Source organism: Danio aesculapii, chromosome 10 (genome assembly GCF_903798145.1).
Source record: "Danio aesculapii chromosome 10, fDanAes4.1, whole genome shotgun sequence".
In the NCBI taxonomy this organism is placed as follows: domain Eukaryota; kingdom Metazoa; phylum Chordata; class Actinopteri; order Cypriniformes; family Danionidae; genus Danio; species Danio aesculapii.
Genome location: NC_079444.1, coordinates 32,743,119 through 32,763,151, shown reverse-complemented (window position 1 = coordinate 32,763,151; position 20,033 = coordinate 32,743,119). Strand labels below are relative to the sequence as shown.

Genomic DNA, 20,033 nt, shown 5'->3' with positions numbered 1-20,033 from the left:
AAATTCATTGGTTTGAGTGTCTGATTTGGATGCTGTAATTGGTCTAAAATGTTTTTTAGAATGTAGGTGGGGCTAGTATTTGGGGAGGCAATGTTTTTTGTGAAAGGGGTGTATTTACAAATTGAAAAATCTTCATTATTAATTAATTAATTGTGTTTTGTGTGCATGTGTGTATGTGTAATTGTATGTACTGTTTTATGTGTAATAAATGTTAACAAACAGGCACATGACTATATTTAAAATGCCTGACATTCCAGTCAACCATCAAATGTGGTGCATTTTTGTTGGATGAAACGTTTTTGCATTGATAAATGGCCAATTATTTGAAATTATCCAAATAAACTTGAACAAATTCCCAGTGTTTGGTTGCAGCTGGAAGAGCATCCGCTGCCTAAAACATATGCTGGATAAGTTGGCAGTTCATTCTGCTGTGGCAAACCATGATTAATAAAGGGACTAAGCCAAAAAGAAAATTAATTATTGAATGAACTTGAACAAAGCATTTTTAAATGTTAACAAATGTTAAATGTAAAAGTAACAATTGGCCAATGAATGGGCAAATCAGAGTTTTTAAATACTATTCTATTTATTCATATTAATAATTTAATAACATTTTTCAAATTGATTCATTTTTATATTGAATTTAATTTCCTCTTTATTTCAATTTTAAATAGTTTTAGTTAACAATACCAACCCTGACCCTTTACACGCAGCCACCATGTCTGTTAAGCATCTAAAAGCCATTATTGTTCATCTTGGTGATGTGGCAAACTGAAAAAAAGCAACACCGATTCCAGACCATTTTAGTGCTCATTTAAATTCTTCAAACTTTAATGCTACTTATGGTTTGAAGTTGTTAATCAGAAACACTGTACATTTGTAAACCTCAATGTGTTGTTTTTCATCAGGCTCCTCTGAGAAAGTGGACAGGGTGATGGATCAAGTGGAAAAATACATCATGACTCGACTCTACAAGAGCGTCTTCTGTCCAGAAACCTCAGATGATGAGAAAAAAGATCTGGCCACCCAGCACAGGATTAGGTCAGCCAATGTCATTTAATGTTTATCATCGTATTTTCAGTTTTTACTTTCATTTTAGTCCAGTTTTCTTCTGCACTTTTGTAATTTTGTATTGTCTTTTTTTGTTTTCTTTCAGTTTGTTAAAGTTATTTTTGTTTTAGTTTGTATTTAATATTAGCTTTTTGCTTTATTTCAGCTTTAATTCATTTTTTTCAGTTGTCAATTCATTATTAATAGATTTATTTTCAGATAACATAATATTTTCAGTTTTTACTTACATTTTAGTTCAGTTTTCCTCTGCACTTTTGTCTTTGTTTGTCTTTTTTGTTTACTTTTAGTTAGTTCAAGCTGTTTTTGTTTTACTTTGCTGTTTTATATATGTAATATTTGCAGTTTTGCTCTTAATTATTTTAATTATTTCAATTCAGTCAAAATATTTTTAAGTTTTATTTTTAGTTAACATCACATTGTATTGTTTATTAACATTTTATAACAGCTTTTTCTATTTCTCTTTAATAGCTTTTAATACTTTAGAATAAATTTTTCCTTTTTTAAATTCTAATTATTTTCATATAATCTATTTAGCTTTTTTTTTTTAAGTTTTGGTTTCAGTGTTTTATACTATATATCTCCAATTTATTTCAGTTTCCAAGGTCACATTTCTAAGTTTTATTTCTACTTTTAAAAAGTTTTTAATTCATTTTATATATTATATTGTTTATTAATATCTTATAGTAACTTTTTCTATCATAGCTTTTATTCATTCATTCATTTTCCTTCGGCTTAGTCCCTTTATTCATCAGGGGTCACCACAGCGGAATGAACCAACAACTTATCCAGCATATATTTTATACAGTGGATGCCCTTCCAGCTGCAACCCAGTACTGGGAAACACTCATACACTCTCACATTCACATACACTCGTACACTACAGCTAATTTAGTTTATCCAATTCACCTATAGCGCATGTCTTTGGACCGTGGGGGAACCAGAGCTTTGGGAATTTTTGCCCATCCATCTTTGCAGTACCTCTCAAGCTCTATCAGGTTGGATGGGAAGCAATGGTGTACAGCCATTTTCAGATCTCTCCAGAGATGTTCAATAGGATGTAGTTCTGGGCTCTGGCTGGGCCACTCAAGGACGTTCACCCAGTTGTTGTGAAGCCATTCCATTGATATTTTGAAGCACCCGGAGGAAACCCACGCCAACACGGGGAGAACATGCAAACTCCACACAGAAATGCCAACTGACCCAGCCGGGACTCGGAACCAGCGACCTTCAGTGCTTATCACTGAGCCACCGTGTCGTCTAATAGCTTTTAATATTTTATAGTTTATTTTTCTATTTTTAATTTTTTTTTAAATCCTATATCTAATTATTTTCATATTTCTATTTAGCTTTATTCATTAGGGTTTTGGTTTTAGTGTTTCTATGCTATATGATTCCAATTTATTTCAGTTACCATGGTCACAATTGATAGAAAAGTTTTACAGGATAACACTTTTAACTTTTTTTGTATACACTCGATATCACTGCAAACCTCCTGTTTGTACATGAAATTTAAATGTGTGGCATTTACACCTTTAAATGTGCAGTCTTGATTAACTCACTTAATAATTGATAACTGTATTTTCCAGGGCATTACACTGGGTAACCATTCAGATGTTGTGTGTTCCTGTGGAAGAGGAGATTCCAGAAGTCTCTGATAGTGTAGTCAAAGCAATCACCGGTGAGTCTGCTGAACATCATGTTATATTTCTCTCTTAGTTGCTGGTGTCAAACACAGTATTGTTTGATTCTGGATTTGTCATGCCACAGATATCATTGAGATGGACTCCAAGCGTGTGCCCAGGGACAAACTGGCGTGCATCACCAGTTGCAGCAAGCACATCTTCAATGCCATCAGGGTCACAAAGAACGAACCAGCTTCTGCAGACGACTTCCTGCCCACCCTCATCTATATCGTACTGAAAGCAAACCCACCACGACTGCAGTCCAACATCCAGTACATCACACGCTTCTGCAACCCCTCAAGACTCATGACAGGAGAGGATGGATATTACTTCACCAACCTGGTGGGTCCAAACATAATTTAGGGTGGTCAAACAATTTGTCCAAACAAGCTGACAATAGAGTGCCTCTGTTGTTCTTTTTTAGGTTATTTGGTTATTATACTTTTATGTATATGTGTAATTTAGCAATTTGTGAATGACTCTTGTGAATGAACTTACTAATAATATGAGTGGTCTATAAGTTCAGACTTGCTTCCTTAACAAACATACATGGTGAAAGTTTGGTTTCTGACATGTACTGTAAGGCCCAATCCCAATTCTACCCCTTTAGCCCTACCACTTCCCCCTACCCCTCGTTTTGCACATTCATGTCAAGGGGTAGGAGTGTCCCAATTCTCTTTAGCTTGAAGGCGTAGGGCTAAGGGGAAGGGTTAAATACCCCATGAAATGAAGATTTTTCAAGACCACACTTGAAACCAAGGGGTAAGAAAATTTCCCAGAATACATCAGCTACAACGGCTGCATGGCTGCACATGGAAGTAAGGAGATCCACAAATTAGTATTTTTTTGTCATTATTACAAATGTTTACAACAAACAAGCATGTGTTTTAATACATTCATAACCGCACTCGTGTTTTAAATCAATAACAATAAATCCTGTATAGCAGTCCCACAACATTCTGTCACTCGATGACACTCGAATACCCTGTCAAAAAAGTCTAGTGGCTGGGAATGAACTTTTTACAGTGTCTGCTATAATGTTCATGTTGTTTTTGTGTGTTTACAGAGATGAATAGGGCCATGGCGTAAATGCAGAGTACAGTTATAATCTTATTGCCACATTATATCGTTATTTGATAACATGATATATGCCTTCAGTGATTTCCTGAAGATAAATGCCAAACAATAACACAACTGGAATAACTACAGCAGTCGCGACCGTCTGATCTCATATGAAGCAAGAGATCACGATGATATGATGACATGTGCAGGTGTTGCAGTGGTGTCCCATTTCTTAGGGGTAAATTTTGAAGCCCTTCCCCTTCACGCCAGGGCTAGGAGATGGGGTAGGGGTACAAAAATAGAATTGGGATTCGGCCTAAATGGTCGACTAGTTACAAACAGTGTGGGCCATCTGACCAATCAGAGCAGAGGAGGCTTTCAGAAAGACACACTGGATACATTGCAAAAATTAAATATCGAGGATACACTTGGCCGAAAACTAACATTTCTTATTTTAAAAAAATTGTGTAATGATTGTATTGATGTTAGACATTTCATATTAAAATGTCATGAAATTTGGTATTATAATTTATATAATATAATTTAATATTTAATAAAATGTTGATTGTTTTTGTGTGAAAGTATAAAAGGTTTTAAAATCTTTTTTAACAAATATCCAAATGGCTATTTACTATAGGGAAAATATGAATATAAATATATTTAATATAAATTAAATATGTTTAAATATTCATAATAATGAAATCTGAGTACTGTATCTAACGGTATTTAAATTCAATTTGTATTATGATCCTTAAACCAATAGTGAGATTTTCTGTCAAGATATTGAGACCACCAAAAATTAGTTCTGAAATATACAGGATGACTAGCCTTTTCTTCTGGATTAATTTGTTTGACCCATTGCAATTCATTCAATCTAAGCATAATAACTGAAAAGATGTCAATAAACACATTCTAAAAGTATTTATGAATACAAAACAACTGCTGAAATCAGAACACAGCTAGAACGATAAAGATATAGACAAGCAACATTGTTGGGATCACTTTCAGAATCCATTGAAATATAAAGGGCTCATGAATTTTAAAGCTACAGATGATATTGTGGAGAAGTTCACTACTTGATGTTAAGCCCAATTTTCAAAGATTATTTAAAGATGATTACTGTCTTGGAACAATTAGTTGTACCATGGGACGTAATTATAAAAATGCTTGGAATTTATGCAAGCAAGGCTGGCTAGGATAATAATGAAAGAACCTCAGGTATTCAGTGCTGGTTTCGGGCATCTTGTTTCCTCCTTTTAAAACGCTGTGGAAAATAGTATGTGTTGTTTTTGTTATCAATCGCTAAATTCACCGTTTGATTAGATCAATTACATGAGCTGGATTCATTGGTCAGATGCGTTAATAGCACACTGAGGACATCTGCTGGTAACAAAGGAGTAATGCAGAATGAAAAATTATTATATAAATATAATAAGATGTTTATAAACGGATGTTTTTTCTGTCAGTGTGTATGCACGCATACATTTATTGTTATATTTATATTTAAAGTTGTCGTGCTTGGTGCTTAATTGTATCATTTTAATTTCATAATTTCTTTCCCTACAGTGCTGTGCCGTTGCCTTCATAGAGAAGCTGGACGCCCAGTCATTAAATCTCAGCCCCGAGGACTTTGAGCGCTACATGTCAGGTCAGGCTTCTCCTCGAAGGCAAGACGATCCGGCAGGCTGGCCCCAAAGTGGCTCTCGTGTAAACCCAGTGCTCACCCAGATCCAGCACAACCTCAGCGTCCTGTCCAGCCTGGAGAAAAGACAGCAGCAGGTCATCGAGGGGGCGCAGAGCTTGGAGGCAGAGCTAAACGAATGGCAAGAGAGCGTGGCCCGCGAGGTGCAAGAGATCCTGGAGCGATACCCGCTGGACATCAAACCACGCGCATCAGCCATCGATGCTGAAAACGTGGAGAATGACAGGCTGCCACCTCCACTTCAGCCACAAGTGTTTGCAGGTTAGCGTAGCATTGTGTTCTGAGACGGGTAAACCCAATATCCGCTCTCGTCCCAAAATCTCCACACTTACCATTCCATGTGCTTTTTTAATGCTTATACAGTCGGCTGTTATATATTTAATGCAAATGTATTCTCGTCAGATTTGTGCGGCTAATTCAAAAAGGGCGAGAGTTCGGGAAGCTACATGCTTTTCTAGTCTGACTTTGATCTAACTATCAAGATCTACCATTTTAAATATTCAAAATAGCTGCTAATACGTCCTCTTAAATAAATTGTTCACCCAAAAATTAGATATCGTTGTTCATTAACTAATCCTCAGGCCATAACTGGTGTACAGAAGGTTTAAAATTAAACATTTATTTGGTGAAACGGGTATTTATGGATTCAGAAAAACGCAAAGCAATGATGATTAGTACGTCAAGAGTCAAAACAAACTAAAAACAGGCACTAAAAATAATAATGTAATTGCACAGGTGTCAAAGCCAGTTCCTGGAGGGCCGCAGCTCTGCACAGTTTAGTTCTAACCCTAATTAAACACACCTGATCAAACTAATTTAGTTCTTCAGGGTTGTTTGAGACCTAGAGGTAAGTGTGTTGAAGCAGGGTTGGAACTAAACTGTGTAGAGCTGCGGCCCTCCAGGAACTGAGTTTGACAAATGTGCCTTAGTGTATAGTCAGAATCTGCAGTTCTTTTGCCTGTATATTATTTTTATTTATTTGACTCTCAAAGCTGTAGACTTGCATTTTCTTTTAATCATCATCATTTAAAATCTGATCTACTGAATCAAAAAAGTAGCATCTTTGACAGCCTGAGGGTGAACAAACATACAGCAAATGTTCATTTTGGGGTTGAACTATCTTCAAATATGATTACAGTTTTATTTATGTGATCATAACACCACATATCAGCTTCTCTAATGTACATAAGTCATGTTCACTGTAGGGTATATCACCCCCCATGCCTTGTTGTGTGGGATGTTTGGGTGAAGGAGTGTTTATATATATATATATATATATATATATATATATATATATATATATATATATATATATATATAAAATGTTTTGCTGCTTCTACTGTATACTTAAAACATTTAAATCTGAACGCCATCCAATTTTTGTGCTTTTAGGAGAATTAAAAGTCTCGGTACGCTCATTCTTAAACATAATTCAGTGTTTCTCAACCACGTTCCTGAAGATCCACCAACACTGCATGATTTGGTTGTTTCCTTTGTCTGTCACACCCTTTACGGGTCTTTCAGTCTCTGCTAATGAGCTGATGATTTTAATCAAGTGTGTTTGGTTAAGGAGACATGGAAATGTGCAGAGCTGGTGGTCCTCCAGGAACGTGGTTGAGAAACACTGACTTGATTGGAGGGATGCAGAAGTTTTAGCAATAAACACTATATTTACAAAGGCATTTCTTTATTTGCGGATGAAAAATGTAGGTGCATTTGCTCGGTTAAATTCATCTAGTGATTCTGTTGTACATAATCCTTCTTCCTGAAGATGCAAATGACTTTGTTATGCTTTTGATGTTGTTAGCGTTACATAAAACAAAATCATAATGTGATTCGGCTTTTTTTTAAACACTGCCCCAGCTGTAACTGTAACAGGTACTTAGCAAAACACTATATTCATGTGGAAATAATGGCTTTCACTCACAGTAATGATAACGATTGATGTCTGTGTGTGATATTTTAACTGAACTGCATTATTTATAATGTAAATAAAACTTGAGGTGTGTCATTTTGCTCTCTGTGCATGATTATATTGTACACTCACCGGCCACTTCATTAGGTACACCTGTCCAACTTCTCGTTAAACGGAAATCAGCTAATCACATTGCAGCAACTCAATGCATTTAGGCATGTAGACATGATCAAGATGATCTGCTGCAGTTCAAACCGAGCATCAGAATGGGGAAGAAAGGTGATTTAAGTGACTTTAAACGTGGCATAGTTGTTGGTGCCAGACGGGCTGGTCTGAGTATTTCAGAAACTGTTGATCTACTAGGATTTTACTAGGAGGTCTCTATTTCTGCTGCGACGTTCAGATGGTAGGTCAGAATTTAGCATCAACACCATGAAAGCATGGACCCATCCTGCCTTGTATCAACGGTTCAGGCTTGTGGTGGTGTGATGGATGTATGTTCTTGGCACACTTTGGGCCCACTAGTACCATTTCGTGTGCATCGTGTCAACACCACAGCCTAGCTGAGTGTTGTTGTTGACAATGTCCATCCTTTTATGACCACAGTGTACCCATCTTCTTATGCCTACTTCCAGCAGGATATTGAGCAATGTCATGAGCGAATCATCTTAGACTGGTTTCTTGAACATGACAATGGGTTCTCTGTACTCAAATGGCCTCCACCGTCACCAGATCTCAATTCAATAGAGCACCTTGGGATGTGGTGGAATGGGAGATTCACATCATGGATGTGCAGCTGACAAATCTGCAGCAACTGCATGATGCTATCATGTCGATATGGACCAAAATCTCTGAGGATATTTCCAGTACCTTGTTGAATCTATGCCACGAAGGATTAAGGCAGTTCTAAAGGCAAAAGTGGGTCCAACACCAAAATATATCAGGAAAGCACAATGCTGACATCTGATGGTGGACTTTATTTACTCAGTTTATGAAAGTCACCATGTTTTAAACTTACAAACAAAAGAACAGGTTTTCGAGGAAGCATCTTGGTTATTTTGTAAATCACAACTAATATTTTGAACAATGAAGATTATATTATTTCTGAAAATGAAATCAAGCATTTGTAAATTGCTCCACTGTGTACGAAAGGTGAGGATAAATGGAAAAGTGCAGATGTGTCAGTCAGTTAACTTGACTATCATTTTGAAATGAGTAGAATTGAGTCGCGTTGGGTATAGCCTGAATGTAACTGTTTAATTTGCACAGATGCTCATTGGGGACTTTGAAAATGGCTCATTTGATGAACCATCAGATCCATAACAGATCTGCAGCCCCACCAAACCTGAGTCTCGTACGATGGTTCGGCTGTACCTGCAGGCCTCCAGAGGCTCCCAGTATAGAATATAGGTCAATGTTTCTCAGGAGACTTACACACTCCATTGGAGATCTTGATTTACTATGTGCACACTCTACATTTGGCTCTACATTATTCAGGTAATATGTGACTTTGATCTTTGTTTGGTTATTTAAGACATTGATATAAGATGTATCGTATGATTGTTGATGTATCAGTGATTAATAATGAAATTAATCATGGTTGATGATAAAAGTGCTGTATTTATGCACATAACCTTATATTAAAACTTCCAAATCCAAAAATGTAAATGTTTTTATATGGTTTCTTGTAGAAAGACCCAATTTATACCTTAAATTACAATTATAATTTAATAAAATTTTGAAAAATACTACTTATTAATAGTAATTTTTGTCATTTTAATATTATTGGTATTTGTTTTCCTATACTATTCCTATTAGTATAGAACTATATTTCTATATTAATATCTATATTAGCTGTATTAATCATGTTTTTATGTGGGTTTTTATAATTAATACATTAATCTGATTTATCTGATTTTATTGATTTGTTCATTTCATAATGATGTGTGTTTGCTTATTGATGTAATTAAATGTGATAATAATTTAAGCACATATTTAGTATTTCAATTTAATTAAGATTAGTTATTATTATTATTATTATTATTAATAATAATAATAATTATTGCATTGTAATGCTTTTTCATTCATTCATTAGTCACTTTATTCATCAGGGGTCACCACAGCGGAATGAACCACCAACTTACCCAGCATATGTTTTACGCAGCGCCCTTCCAGCTGCAACCCAGTACTGGGAAACACCCATACATTCTCATTCACTCACACACACACACTACTGCCAATTTAGCTTATTCAATTCACCTATAGAGCATGTCTTTGGACTGTGGGGGAAACGGAGCACCTGGAGGGAACCCAGGCCAACATGGAGAGAACATGCAAACTCCACACAGAAATGCCAACTGACCCAGCTGAGGCTCGAACCAGCAACCTTCTTGCTGTGAGGTGACAGTGCTAACCACTGCGCCACCCTGTAATGCTTTTTCTTCAAACATTTTCCTGAACCACCATATGAAAACCCCTGATATTCATTCATTCATTTTACTTCAGCCTAGTCCCTTTTTTCATAAGGAGTCGCCACAGCAGAATGAACCGCCAACTTATCCAGCATATGTTTCACACAGTGAGTGCCCTTGAATGAACGAATACTGTTGTGCTCTTTTTATGACGTCTACTAAATTTAGTAACCACATTGAAATAAAATAAATGAATAATTTATAAATAATAAAATAATGTAACTTGAACCTAAAAATTTAAAATAAAGTTCCATAAAAATATAAATAACTAATTTAATAAATATTCTGAATTTTCCCAGTGATGGGTAGCAGCTGGAAGGGCATTCGCTGCGTGAAACATATGCTGGATAAGTTGGTGGTTCATTCCGCTGTGGCGACCCCAGATCAATAAAGAGACTAAGCTGAAAATAAAATAAAAATTAATATTCTGAATTTGCTAGATTGATAATGCAACCGTTTTAAAGCCACAATGCAATTAAACTGATGAAATATAAATAATATGATGAATTTAAATAGATATAAATACGCCTTAACTATGAAAATGAAAGAAATTATGACAACAGTTATACAAAACATTTAGTCGTTTTAATTACAAAATATTATATTTTTTATTATATTAAATTGCAAAATTGCATGACTACACTCACTCAAACTCCGTTTTACTGCTTGTTCAAACTAATTATTTAAAATAAGCTGAATCAACACAATTCTTGAGTTTTTTAGGGGGGACAACTTGATTGTTTTGTGTTCATTAATTCATTCCTTTTCCTTAGTCCCTTTATTTATCAGGGGTCGCCACAGCGGAAGGAACCGCCAACTTATCTAGCATGTTTTTTACACAGCGGATGCCCTTCAGCAGCATCCCATCACTGGGAAACACCCATACACACTCATTCACACACACATAACACTACGGACAATTTAGCTTACCCAATTCACCATGTCTTTGGACTGTGGGAGAAACCGGACCACCCGGAGGAAACAACATTGGGAGAACATGCAAACTCCACACAGAAACGCCAACTGACCCAGCCGGGACTCGAACCAGCAACCTTCTTGCCGTGAGGCGACAGTGCTAACAAAACTTATTATTATTATTATTATTATTATTAATATTATTATTATTATTATTATTTTTATTAGTTATTTATATTTAATATGAATCACATCTAAACATATCGTTACCAAAACAAAGCAAAACTGAACACTCGTGATTTAAATATTTAATATTGGCGCTTTCATGCGGGCGTGTCAATTCTCAAAATGCACCGCCTACTTCAAACTCACCTTTATGATTGGCTAATACTTATACATTCGGCTACCAACAGTGCATTCGATTGGTGCATAGGGTCTCCCATGGTGACTGACACGGTCTCCCATGGTGACTGACATTGACATATAGGCGCTACATTCGCTGCTTGCTGCTAGTCCATAAACAAGCAGTCCGATTCTGAAACACCCGTTATAAAAACACTAAACTAGAAGCGTTTGATGCAGACAGCTGCAGTGACGGGTTCGAGGGCGACGTTAAAAGGTAAATGCGTGTTTATAGATATGAGGATTTTTCTGCATGGTGAGTTTGGAGCAGCTAACTTGCTAAAATGCTAACCTGCGCTACTCACCTGCTTGTATGCATCATTTATGTTTTATTTTAACCGCTTATTATTCGTTTCTTGTCCTCTATGCATTTGGTTTTAGGGTTTAAGCTGGCACACGGATATTTACCTTGCTAAATATGCTGAAATGTTTTGCCTTCTGGCATGTTTAATCAATAATGCGTTTGTTTTGAGACGAACTGCTTGTTATGTTGCACGTGTATGTGTTATTTCAACGTTTATAAGTCAACCCCTTCATATGAAAGCCTGTATATTGTGATTGTGTGCTTTATAAAGTCATGCAGGCCTCTAGTTAATGTTGACAGATGTATCCTGCAGCATATTGGCAGTTCATTCAATATATTTATTTGATCATGTGATTTGGTCATAGAGAGTCATATAAAGTAAAGCTTATACAGATTAATACTATATTCTGTCACTAATCACGCCAAACCCTGCATTATCAAACGCATTGATAGCAGTCTGCTGTATTGTATTCTCCATGAATGAAATATGAGCATCTAAATGTTTTCTGCTGTCTGTTTTACTGCAGTGAAAGCACCAGGATTCTCCCATCAGGTTTATTTGACTGTTTATAAGTCAACCCCTTCATATGAAAGCGTGTATATGGTGATTGTGTGCTGTATAAAGTCACGCAGGCCTCTAGTTAATGTTGACAGATATAACTTGCAGCATATTGGCAGTTCATTCAATATATTTATTTGATCATGTGATTTGGTCATAGAGAGTCATATAAAGTAAAGCTTGTATAATACTATATTCTGTCACTAATCACGTCAAACCCAGCATTATCAAACGTGTTGATAGCAGTCTGCTGTATTGTATTCTCCATGAATGAAATATGAGCATCTGAATGTTTTCTGCTGTCTGTTTTACTGCAGTGAAAGCACCAGGATTTTCCCATCAGGTTTATTTGACTGTTTATAAGTCAACCCCTTCATATGAAAGCGTGTATATGGTGATTATGTGCTGTATAAATTCATGCAGGCCTCTAGTTGATGTTGACAGATGAATTCTGCAGCAGTTCACTTAATATATATGAGCAATTTCAGCATTATGGATGTGACTTTTGCAGTAAAAACATAAATTCACAAAGAAAGTATTTTTTAACATTATATTGAAACATCTGTTTATATTTTCCAAAACAACTAACCACAGACTTATGGGAACAGGAAAATATCAATCTGTAAAAAAAAATTAGATTTTAAAAATAAACAAGTTATTGATGTGACAAAAAGTCTGCAAGTTTACAGTACACAATATACTTTGTAGAAATTATGTGAATTAAACTGCACAGCCCAGAAGAAATAATGATAATCAAAAGAATGAGAATTGTCTTTCTATAGAACAAACATGATTGATTTTATTTTATTTGACATTTTTGCGTTTATGAAGGAGAAGCTTCGTTATGGACGCGACATCTCTCTGTTATGGATGTGAATGATGTGAAATTGCCACTTGTATGACTTTGGTAAATTAAATATAACAGTTTGAAAACACTGACAGATACATGTTTGAGTATTTTTAAAGTACTGGAAAATACTTGCTTACAAAAATGTAGAAACGGTTTCTCTATTTTGGTGAAAATTTAATGTTTTTTCATGGCAAGGTTGACATTTGCATGGAATTGCTCATATGTATGTGATCATGTGATTTGGTCATATAGAGTCACATTAAGTAAAGCTTATACAGATTAATACTAGGGATGCTCTGATTAGGACTTATAGAGCTGATACCGAATACTGATTCCTCTTCATGGTGATCGGCTCATACAGAGTACCGATTCTGATGCTTTAAGCTTAATATAACCTCAACATTGCATAAAGCCCATTTTTCCCTTAAAGTATGATACTTAAGTGAAGATCTCTCCTTTGCTACGAGAATAAATAAAGGATGTTTCATATAATCCCTTAAACACGTCTCTTATAACCATTTATAGTGGGCACGTCATGGTCAGAAGCAGCTTTACAGAAAATGATAGATAAAACAGGTAAAAAATTTGGTAAGAAAAATGACTAACGATGCAATTTGGAAACGTTGTAAATAATTGACGAATAATTCAACATACCTCAATGGAGAAAAAGTTTAGAGTGCATATTTGATGCATAAGGATATAAATGCATCTTCCTCTGCTTGTAAACCCATAAACAAACACTTGAGATCAGTTTATGTGATCAGATTAGCGAGTACCGATCGAGTCATAAAATGTGATTATCGGCCAATACCGATCTCCGGCCGATCGATCGGAGCATCCCTAATTAAGACTATATTCTGTCACTAATCACATCAAACACTGCATTATAAAATGCATTGATAGCAATTTGCTGTATTGTATTCTCCATGAATAAATATGAGCATCTGAATGTTTTCTGCTGTCTGTTTTTACTGCAGTGAGAGCACCAGGATTCTCCTATCAGTTTTATTCGGCTGTTTGGAAGTAAACCTGGCTGAGATGGATGAGCAGAGTGTTGAGGTGTGTTTACGGTGTTCTGTGTGTGTTTTATATAAACAGACTTCAAGGTGATTTTGGTTTGGAGGATTATATTTAACCTTTACCCAAACACGAAATGTCTATTATTTATTCTGTCCTTATTTCATGGAACACAAACGTTGACATTATGTGGAATATCAAGTTCAGCTCTTGCTTTTGCACAGTGTGTAAAGAAAATTGCAGACTTAGTGAAAATCTAATCATTGTAGTAAGGGAGAAATGGTTTTAAATAGTGTTTTCACAATTTTTAAAATCTACATTGAAGTATTTTTGTTATTAGACACAATTAAAAATAGATTTGTGCTTCAAAACTACCATTTTAATAAACCAATAAAATATTTTTTTTGCAAAAGTCAGCAAATTTGCGACTTCAATAAATTGTACCAATATAGATGCAAATAAAATGTATTTCTTGGAGTAGCTCTAATATTGAGTTTTGTGTGTTTTTCTTTATTTTATCATGATATTGATAAAGAGGTTTTTTATATCTACTGTCATTTTTAGATTAAATGCTCATTTGCAGTATATAAATACCAATCTTATATCTTCCTCTGCAGTTCATGTTCACTTAGGCTCTTAACTACATCCTAAAAAAAGATCCATTTAACATCTGTCGTTCAATAGCATATTCCGGTACTTGAATCCTGAAATTGACAAAACATCATCAAATATAAACCTAAGCTGCATTGAGCTGCTTAAACCCCCCAGATAATGAACCAAGAAGATTATGAATGAGAATGAGAGGTTCACTGACATAATGCACATGTATAAGTATTGTATTGGAATGATCATGTAACTGAATGGAATAAACAGAATAAATCGCAGTCTAGTTGATAACTAAATGAACATCGAAACATACAAAAACATGAATAACATCATCTTTTGGATGAGACATTAAACCGAGGTCCTGACTCTCTGTGGTCATTAAAAATTCCATGGTACTTGTAAAGAGTAGCAGTGAAACCCTAGTTTTGGCCAAATTCCCTCCATCGGCCCTTACCATGGCCTCCCAGTCATCCCCGAATTGGCTCTATCATTGTCTCTCCAATCCACCAATAGCTAGTGTGTGGTGAGCGCACTGGCACCGTTGTCCAGGTGGATGCTGCACACAGTTGGTTGTGTGGAGAGACCCCCTTCCACATGATTGTGAAGTGCTTTGGGTGTATGGCCATGCACAATAAATGCGCCATATAAGATACATTGCATTACATATGTCATATTCTAAAGGGAGTTTTTTTTTATAATGCACAAAATACACATTCCGATTTTGACAACTATTTCAATAATTGTCTTTTCTTGACTGACCTTTGTTTTCATAAATTATGCAATAAGTGAACTGTAAAATGAGTGATCTTGAGATGACTATATGTAGTCCACTAATCCATTAGTTTGCCATTATAATCCATAAAAAATAATTTTTATAACGTCATGGAGTTTGATCAATATCTTAGTAATTATTGCAAAGATCAAAGCAACTATCAGTGTCAGATTTAATGTTGTGTTATTGTCTAATAAAAGATGCATTTTTACATGATCTGTTACATTACCATTTTTGCAGATAAAATAAAAAGCGATTCATTAAATGACAAAAACAATCATACGTTAAAGAAAGCAAACTACAGAAATGTGTTAACAATAACAGAATCTAACTGTTTCTGTCCCTTTAAGAAAAAAAGATTACTTTGATTGCAATTATTGCGTATTGTTAGTCGCACACTGATTAAGTCGTGTTCACGTGTCTGCTAACAAAAAGCTGGTTATGAAAGGCAGAAGTTTAACTGAACTGTCTTGTGTCTCTCTTCAGAGCATAGCGGAGGTCTTCCGCTGCTTCATTTGCATGGAGAAGCTGCGTGATGCCCGTCTCTGTCCTCACTGCTCCAAACTGTGCTGTTTCAGTTGCATACGGGTGAACAAACACATACACGCTCATTAACAACAACACGATGATCATTATGAACAGCCTCAAAGTGTACCAGAGGCCTGTCTAATTAAACAACACTCTCTGTGCTCTATTTATTGCACCAGCTCAACAGGACACCAGAGAACTAGTGTAATTTTTTTTAGAAACATATTTTTCTTAAAGTCAAATCACAAGATTTGATTTCAGCTGTTTCTGATCAAAGGTCCTGGTAATAAAGGTCCTGGGGTGCGAATTATACATTGACAAACTTTTTTTTTTTGGCAATATATTTAATACGTGCTTCAATGAATCAAATTATTAACAAGTATTTATTCAAACTACATCTCATTTTTTAATAATACCTATTTAACTGTTCAGTGATTTGAGGGATATTTAGTGTGTTCTGACAAACAGTAACCTCGGATAAGCTATTTCAGAGGTTAGTGTTGGTCAAACTGTACAAAGTATGTGTCTAATTTTACTTTACTTTTAGGCCATGTTAGGGCTGCTCGATTATTAGATAAATCATAATCATGATTATTTTGGCCCTAATTGTAATCACGATTACTCAAAATGATATACAGTTGAAGTCAAAATTACTCAACCTCCTGTGAACTTTTTTTTAAATAAATATTTCCCAAATGATGTTTAACATCGATGAGCAAGGAATTTGCTATAGTATTTCCTATAATATTTTTTCATCTGGAGAAAGTCTTATTTGTTTAATTTTGGCTAGAATAAAAGAAGGTTTAAATATTTTTTAAACCATTTTAAGATCAATATCATTAGCCCCCTTAAGCAATATATTTTTTGATTGTCTGCAGAAGAAACTACTGTTATACAATGACTTGCCTAATTACACTAATTAAGCCTTTGAATGTCACTTTAAGCTGAATACTAGTATCTTGAAAAATATCTAGTAAAATATAATGTACTGTCATCATGGCAAAGATAAAATAAATCAGTTACTAGAAATGAGTTATTAAATTTATTTCTGTTTAGAAATGGTTTGAAAAAAAAATGTCTTTCCGTTAAACAGAAACTGGGAGGAAGAGGGCCGCTAATAATTGTGACTTCAACTGTATTCATACAGTTATTTTCCTCCCTGTAAATAAGGAAAGGGAAATAAATACAATAGAATAAAAATATGAAACAAACTTTTAAAACAAAGCACACTTTGTGCTTTAAGCATCTTCACTGTAGGAAAAAACTTTTAATTACAACTACAAAAGTCCTTCAGTCAAGAGCAGTGAGTGATTTATTTTTTTATTTTTTTTATTTTTTTTTATTTTTTTATTTTTTTTGTCCTTTTGTTGTTTGATCAATAAATATAAAAACAGTCGGCAGCAGGAATATTGCGCACTGTCACTTTAAGAGCAATGTGGTTCTGACGGTTTCTCTTTCACATGCCTTTTAATTCTGGTTTGTTAATTAGATAAATGAGGGTTAATATGAATAATCATTAAACACTTGTTTTGACAAAACATGCACGTATTTGACCATTAAAGCGCTCACATTAAGATGACTTTAGATATGTGTGCTCTGCTCATCTCTGAGGTTAAGCGCGCGCGCACACAACGGCATGCGATCTCTTTCGTGCTTTTAGAAACATGAATGATTCGAATGTACATCAATGAATGATGCACATCCCGTGCTGCAAAAGTTACATTACAGTACATGCTTTTAGCAATTTTCAGGTGAAACTGAGCTTTGCAGAGCAACAAATGTGTCCAACTGTAAGGGGGGTGGTATATGATGCAATAATCATTTCATCTCGAATAATGGTTTTTCATATTCGTTAGAAGCCAAAGATGAAATCGTAATCGAATTTCGATCAATTGCACAGCCCTAGGCCATAAGTAAATACAAATACCTATTTTATAAGAGAAGCATCTTATGAACCCTTACAATGTTCATTGATGCTCTAGATCTGTCGGTTTCAATCTGTTGAATGATTCTCACTTAGACTGATTGACACGACTATGTATGAACCCCATATAACGGTATGAACCATTATTGGCGTGGTCAAATGCATCTTTATATTATTTAATTAATAATATTATTAAAGATACAGATCAGAGAAAACTATTTCTCACACTAAGGCTGACCACCCCCCACCCCCCATACAGTACATCTGGTTTTGACGTCCTTCCTTATAATTCTCACCCTGGTATTGAGCAGTTTTTGGATGGGTTCCTATTGGATGTTGGAAAAATGCAAATATTAAGACTCTTAAAGGGGACCTATTATGCACCTTTCTACAAATGTAAAATAAATATCTGATGTCTCTAAAAAGTGTAAGTGAAGTTCAGCTAAATATACCCCACAAATAATGTTTTATTGCTCTTTGAAACTGCCCCTTTTAGGTTTTGATCCAAATTATGCCATTTCGGTGACTGTCACTTTAAATTCAAAAGAGGGCGGAGCTACAAATGCCTATTTGTCAGCATAGTGGCCGATTCAAAATCAAGACTAACTTGTTAGATTGAGATTGTCACTAATAAGCGGGGCTTTCCCCCTCTGATAACATGTACAAAGGGAGAATGTCAGTGAAAGTGTTACTGCAGACTTTTTAATCAAAAGCAATTTAATAAACATAAAATTAATACAATTTTACTTTTAGAAGCTGCTTATATTCACAGACTCTTGCCACACAACTGTTTTTAAACCCCTTGTAAAAGTGATTTTTTTAATTAATTAATTTTTTTTGCAGAATAGGTCCCCTTAAAAAATTATTTTAATAATTGACTTTCCATTGATTCAGAGGATAAGCCAAGCTTGCATTTATAAATGAGCACATTTCTGTTTGTCTTCCGGGCAGCGATGGCTGACAGAGCAGAGAGCTCAGTGTCCCCACTGTCGGTAAGTTCTACTAATGATGCTTTGACTGTCATTGGAATAAATCTGGAGATTTAAGAATTGATTTTGCTATTGCTTTAATGAATGACATCACTTCAGGGAAGCATTTAGTTACAATAAAGATACTCCCAATAAAACTTTAAAAACTGGATCAGAGCCACCTCATATTTGGCAACCAGAAACATGCTTAGAAAAATTGGCAACGCAGTTGGAAATGTGTTCAAAACACTTCTCTGTAATTAAAGCTCAAACACAATGGTGGAACAGATTTATCCCTTATCCCATATTCGCTTTTGGTTGATCTAAAAATGAAATCCTCCTCCAACAGTGTCTTTGCTCTAGTTAAAAATTGACTAGCTAAAATGAGAAATCTCTAATAAAACTAATAAAACTTGTAAATGTTGCATTCAGAGCTCCGCTACAGCTGAGGGAACTGGTCAACTGTCGCTGGGCAGAGGAAGTGACTCAACAGCTGGACACACTGCAGCTCTGCAACCTCACAAAACACGAGGAGAACGACAAAGACAAGTGAGCCATGCACTACATCATGCTGAATAGTAATGCTGCAACGTAAAGCGCTACACATTTGCATAAAACAGGTTGTGTTGCTTCTGGTTCTTTCAGTAAAGCAACCTTTTGTGTAAATGTCAATATATGGGTGAAATATTGTTCCATCCTCATTTAATCTAACAGATATATTTGTGTAAAAAAGAAACATATTTATTCTCACGTTTGCTTATTTATTAAATGATAACAAATAAAATGTGATAATACAAAATTTTAGATATTATATTTTTAATATATAGAAATGTTATTTATTTTGTGCTTAACCATTTGACCGTTGTCTGATGATTTTTATAATATGTCCGTTTTTAGTGGTTTGTATCAATGATATTGCATTATGTAAATGTTTGCTATGTATCTGCCAATGAAGCTGATATGGCAACACATTTTTAAATAAAACATTTTGATCATGATAGTCATAATTTGGTGTTTGTAGTAAAAATTGGTTTTATAAGAAGTGGTTTCAGCTAGGGCTGCACAATATATCGTTTTAAAATCATTATCGCAATGTGTGTATGTGCAATAGTCAAATCACAGGATGTGATCCAGGTTTATAGTTGACCAGGTACAACAGTTCAGAACACGAGAATTTTGGAGTCATTTTAGTTTAAAATGAAGCTTTTAGAAAGTGAACGTTTATCAATTGCATGTGTTTTTAAGGCTTGTGACTGTGTAAGCATTTTAAGCAAGTTTAAAGCAT

The 20,033-nt window shown here is 35.1% G+C and overlaps 2 protein-coding genes across 8 annotated transcripts in view; both read left to right on the top strand.

Moving 5' to 3' along the window:
* Positions 1-20,033, top strand: part of rabgef1 (RAB guanine nucleotide exchange factor (GEF) 1) — a 128,238-nt gene that overhangs the window by 12,677 nt on the left and 95,528 nt on the right. For 4 of the 6 annotated variants that reach the window (XM_056466559.1, XM_056466558.1, XM_056466557.1 and 1 more), the window contains 4 exons: positions 909-1,041; positions 2,658-2,749; positions 2,839-3,095; positions 5,382-5,778. In XM_056466559.1, coding sequence (XP_056322534.1) covers positions 909-1,041; positions 2,658-2,749; positions 2,839-3,095; positions 5,382-5,778 — 879 coding nt within the window. Of the gene's footprint in view, positions 1-908; positions 1,042-2,657; positions 2,750-2,838; positions 3,096-5,381; positions 6,770-20,033 lie in introns of those variants that run through there. The other 2 variants (XM_056466561.1, XM_056466560.1) reach the window with 1 other exon arrangement.
* The window catches only part of trim37 (tripartite motif containing 37), a 54,039-nt gene continuing 45,300 nt past the window's right edge, over positions 11,295-20,033 (top strand). The window contains exons 1-6 of one of the 2 annotated variants that reach the window (XM_056466554.1): positions 11,295-11,437; positions 12,052-12,077; positions 13,937-13,992; positions 15,815-15,916; positions 18,732-18,772; positions 19,181-19,297. In XM_056466554.1, the coding sequence (XP_056322529.1) occupies positions 13,972-13,992; positions 15,815-15,916; positions 18,732-18,772; positions 19,181-19,297 (281 nt within the window). In that variant the 5' untranslated portion in view covers positions 11,295-11,437; positions 12,052-12,077; positions 13,937-13,971. Of the gene's footprint in view, positions 11,438-12,051; positions 12,078-13,910; positions 13,993-15,814; positions 15,917-18,731; positions 18,773-19,180; positions 19,298-20,033 lie in introns of both variants that reach the window. The other variant, XM_056466553.1, reaches the window with a different exon arrangement.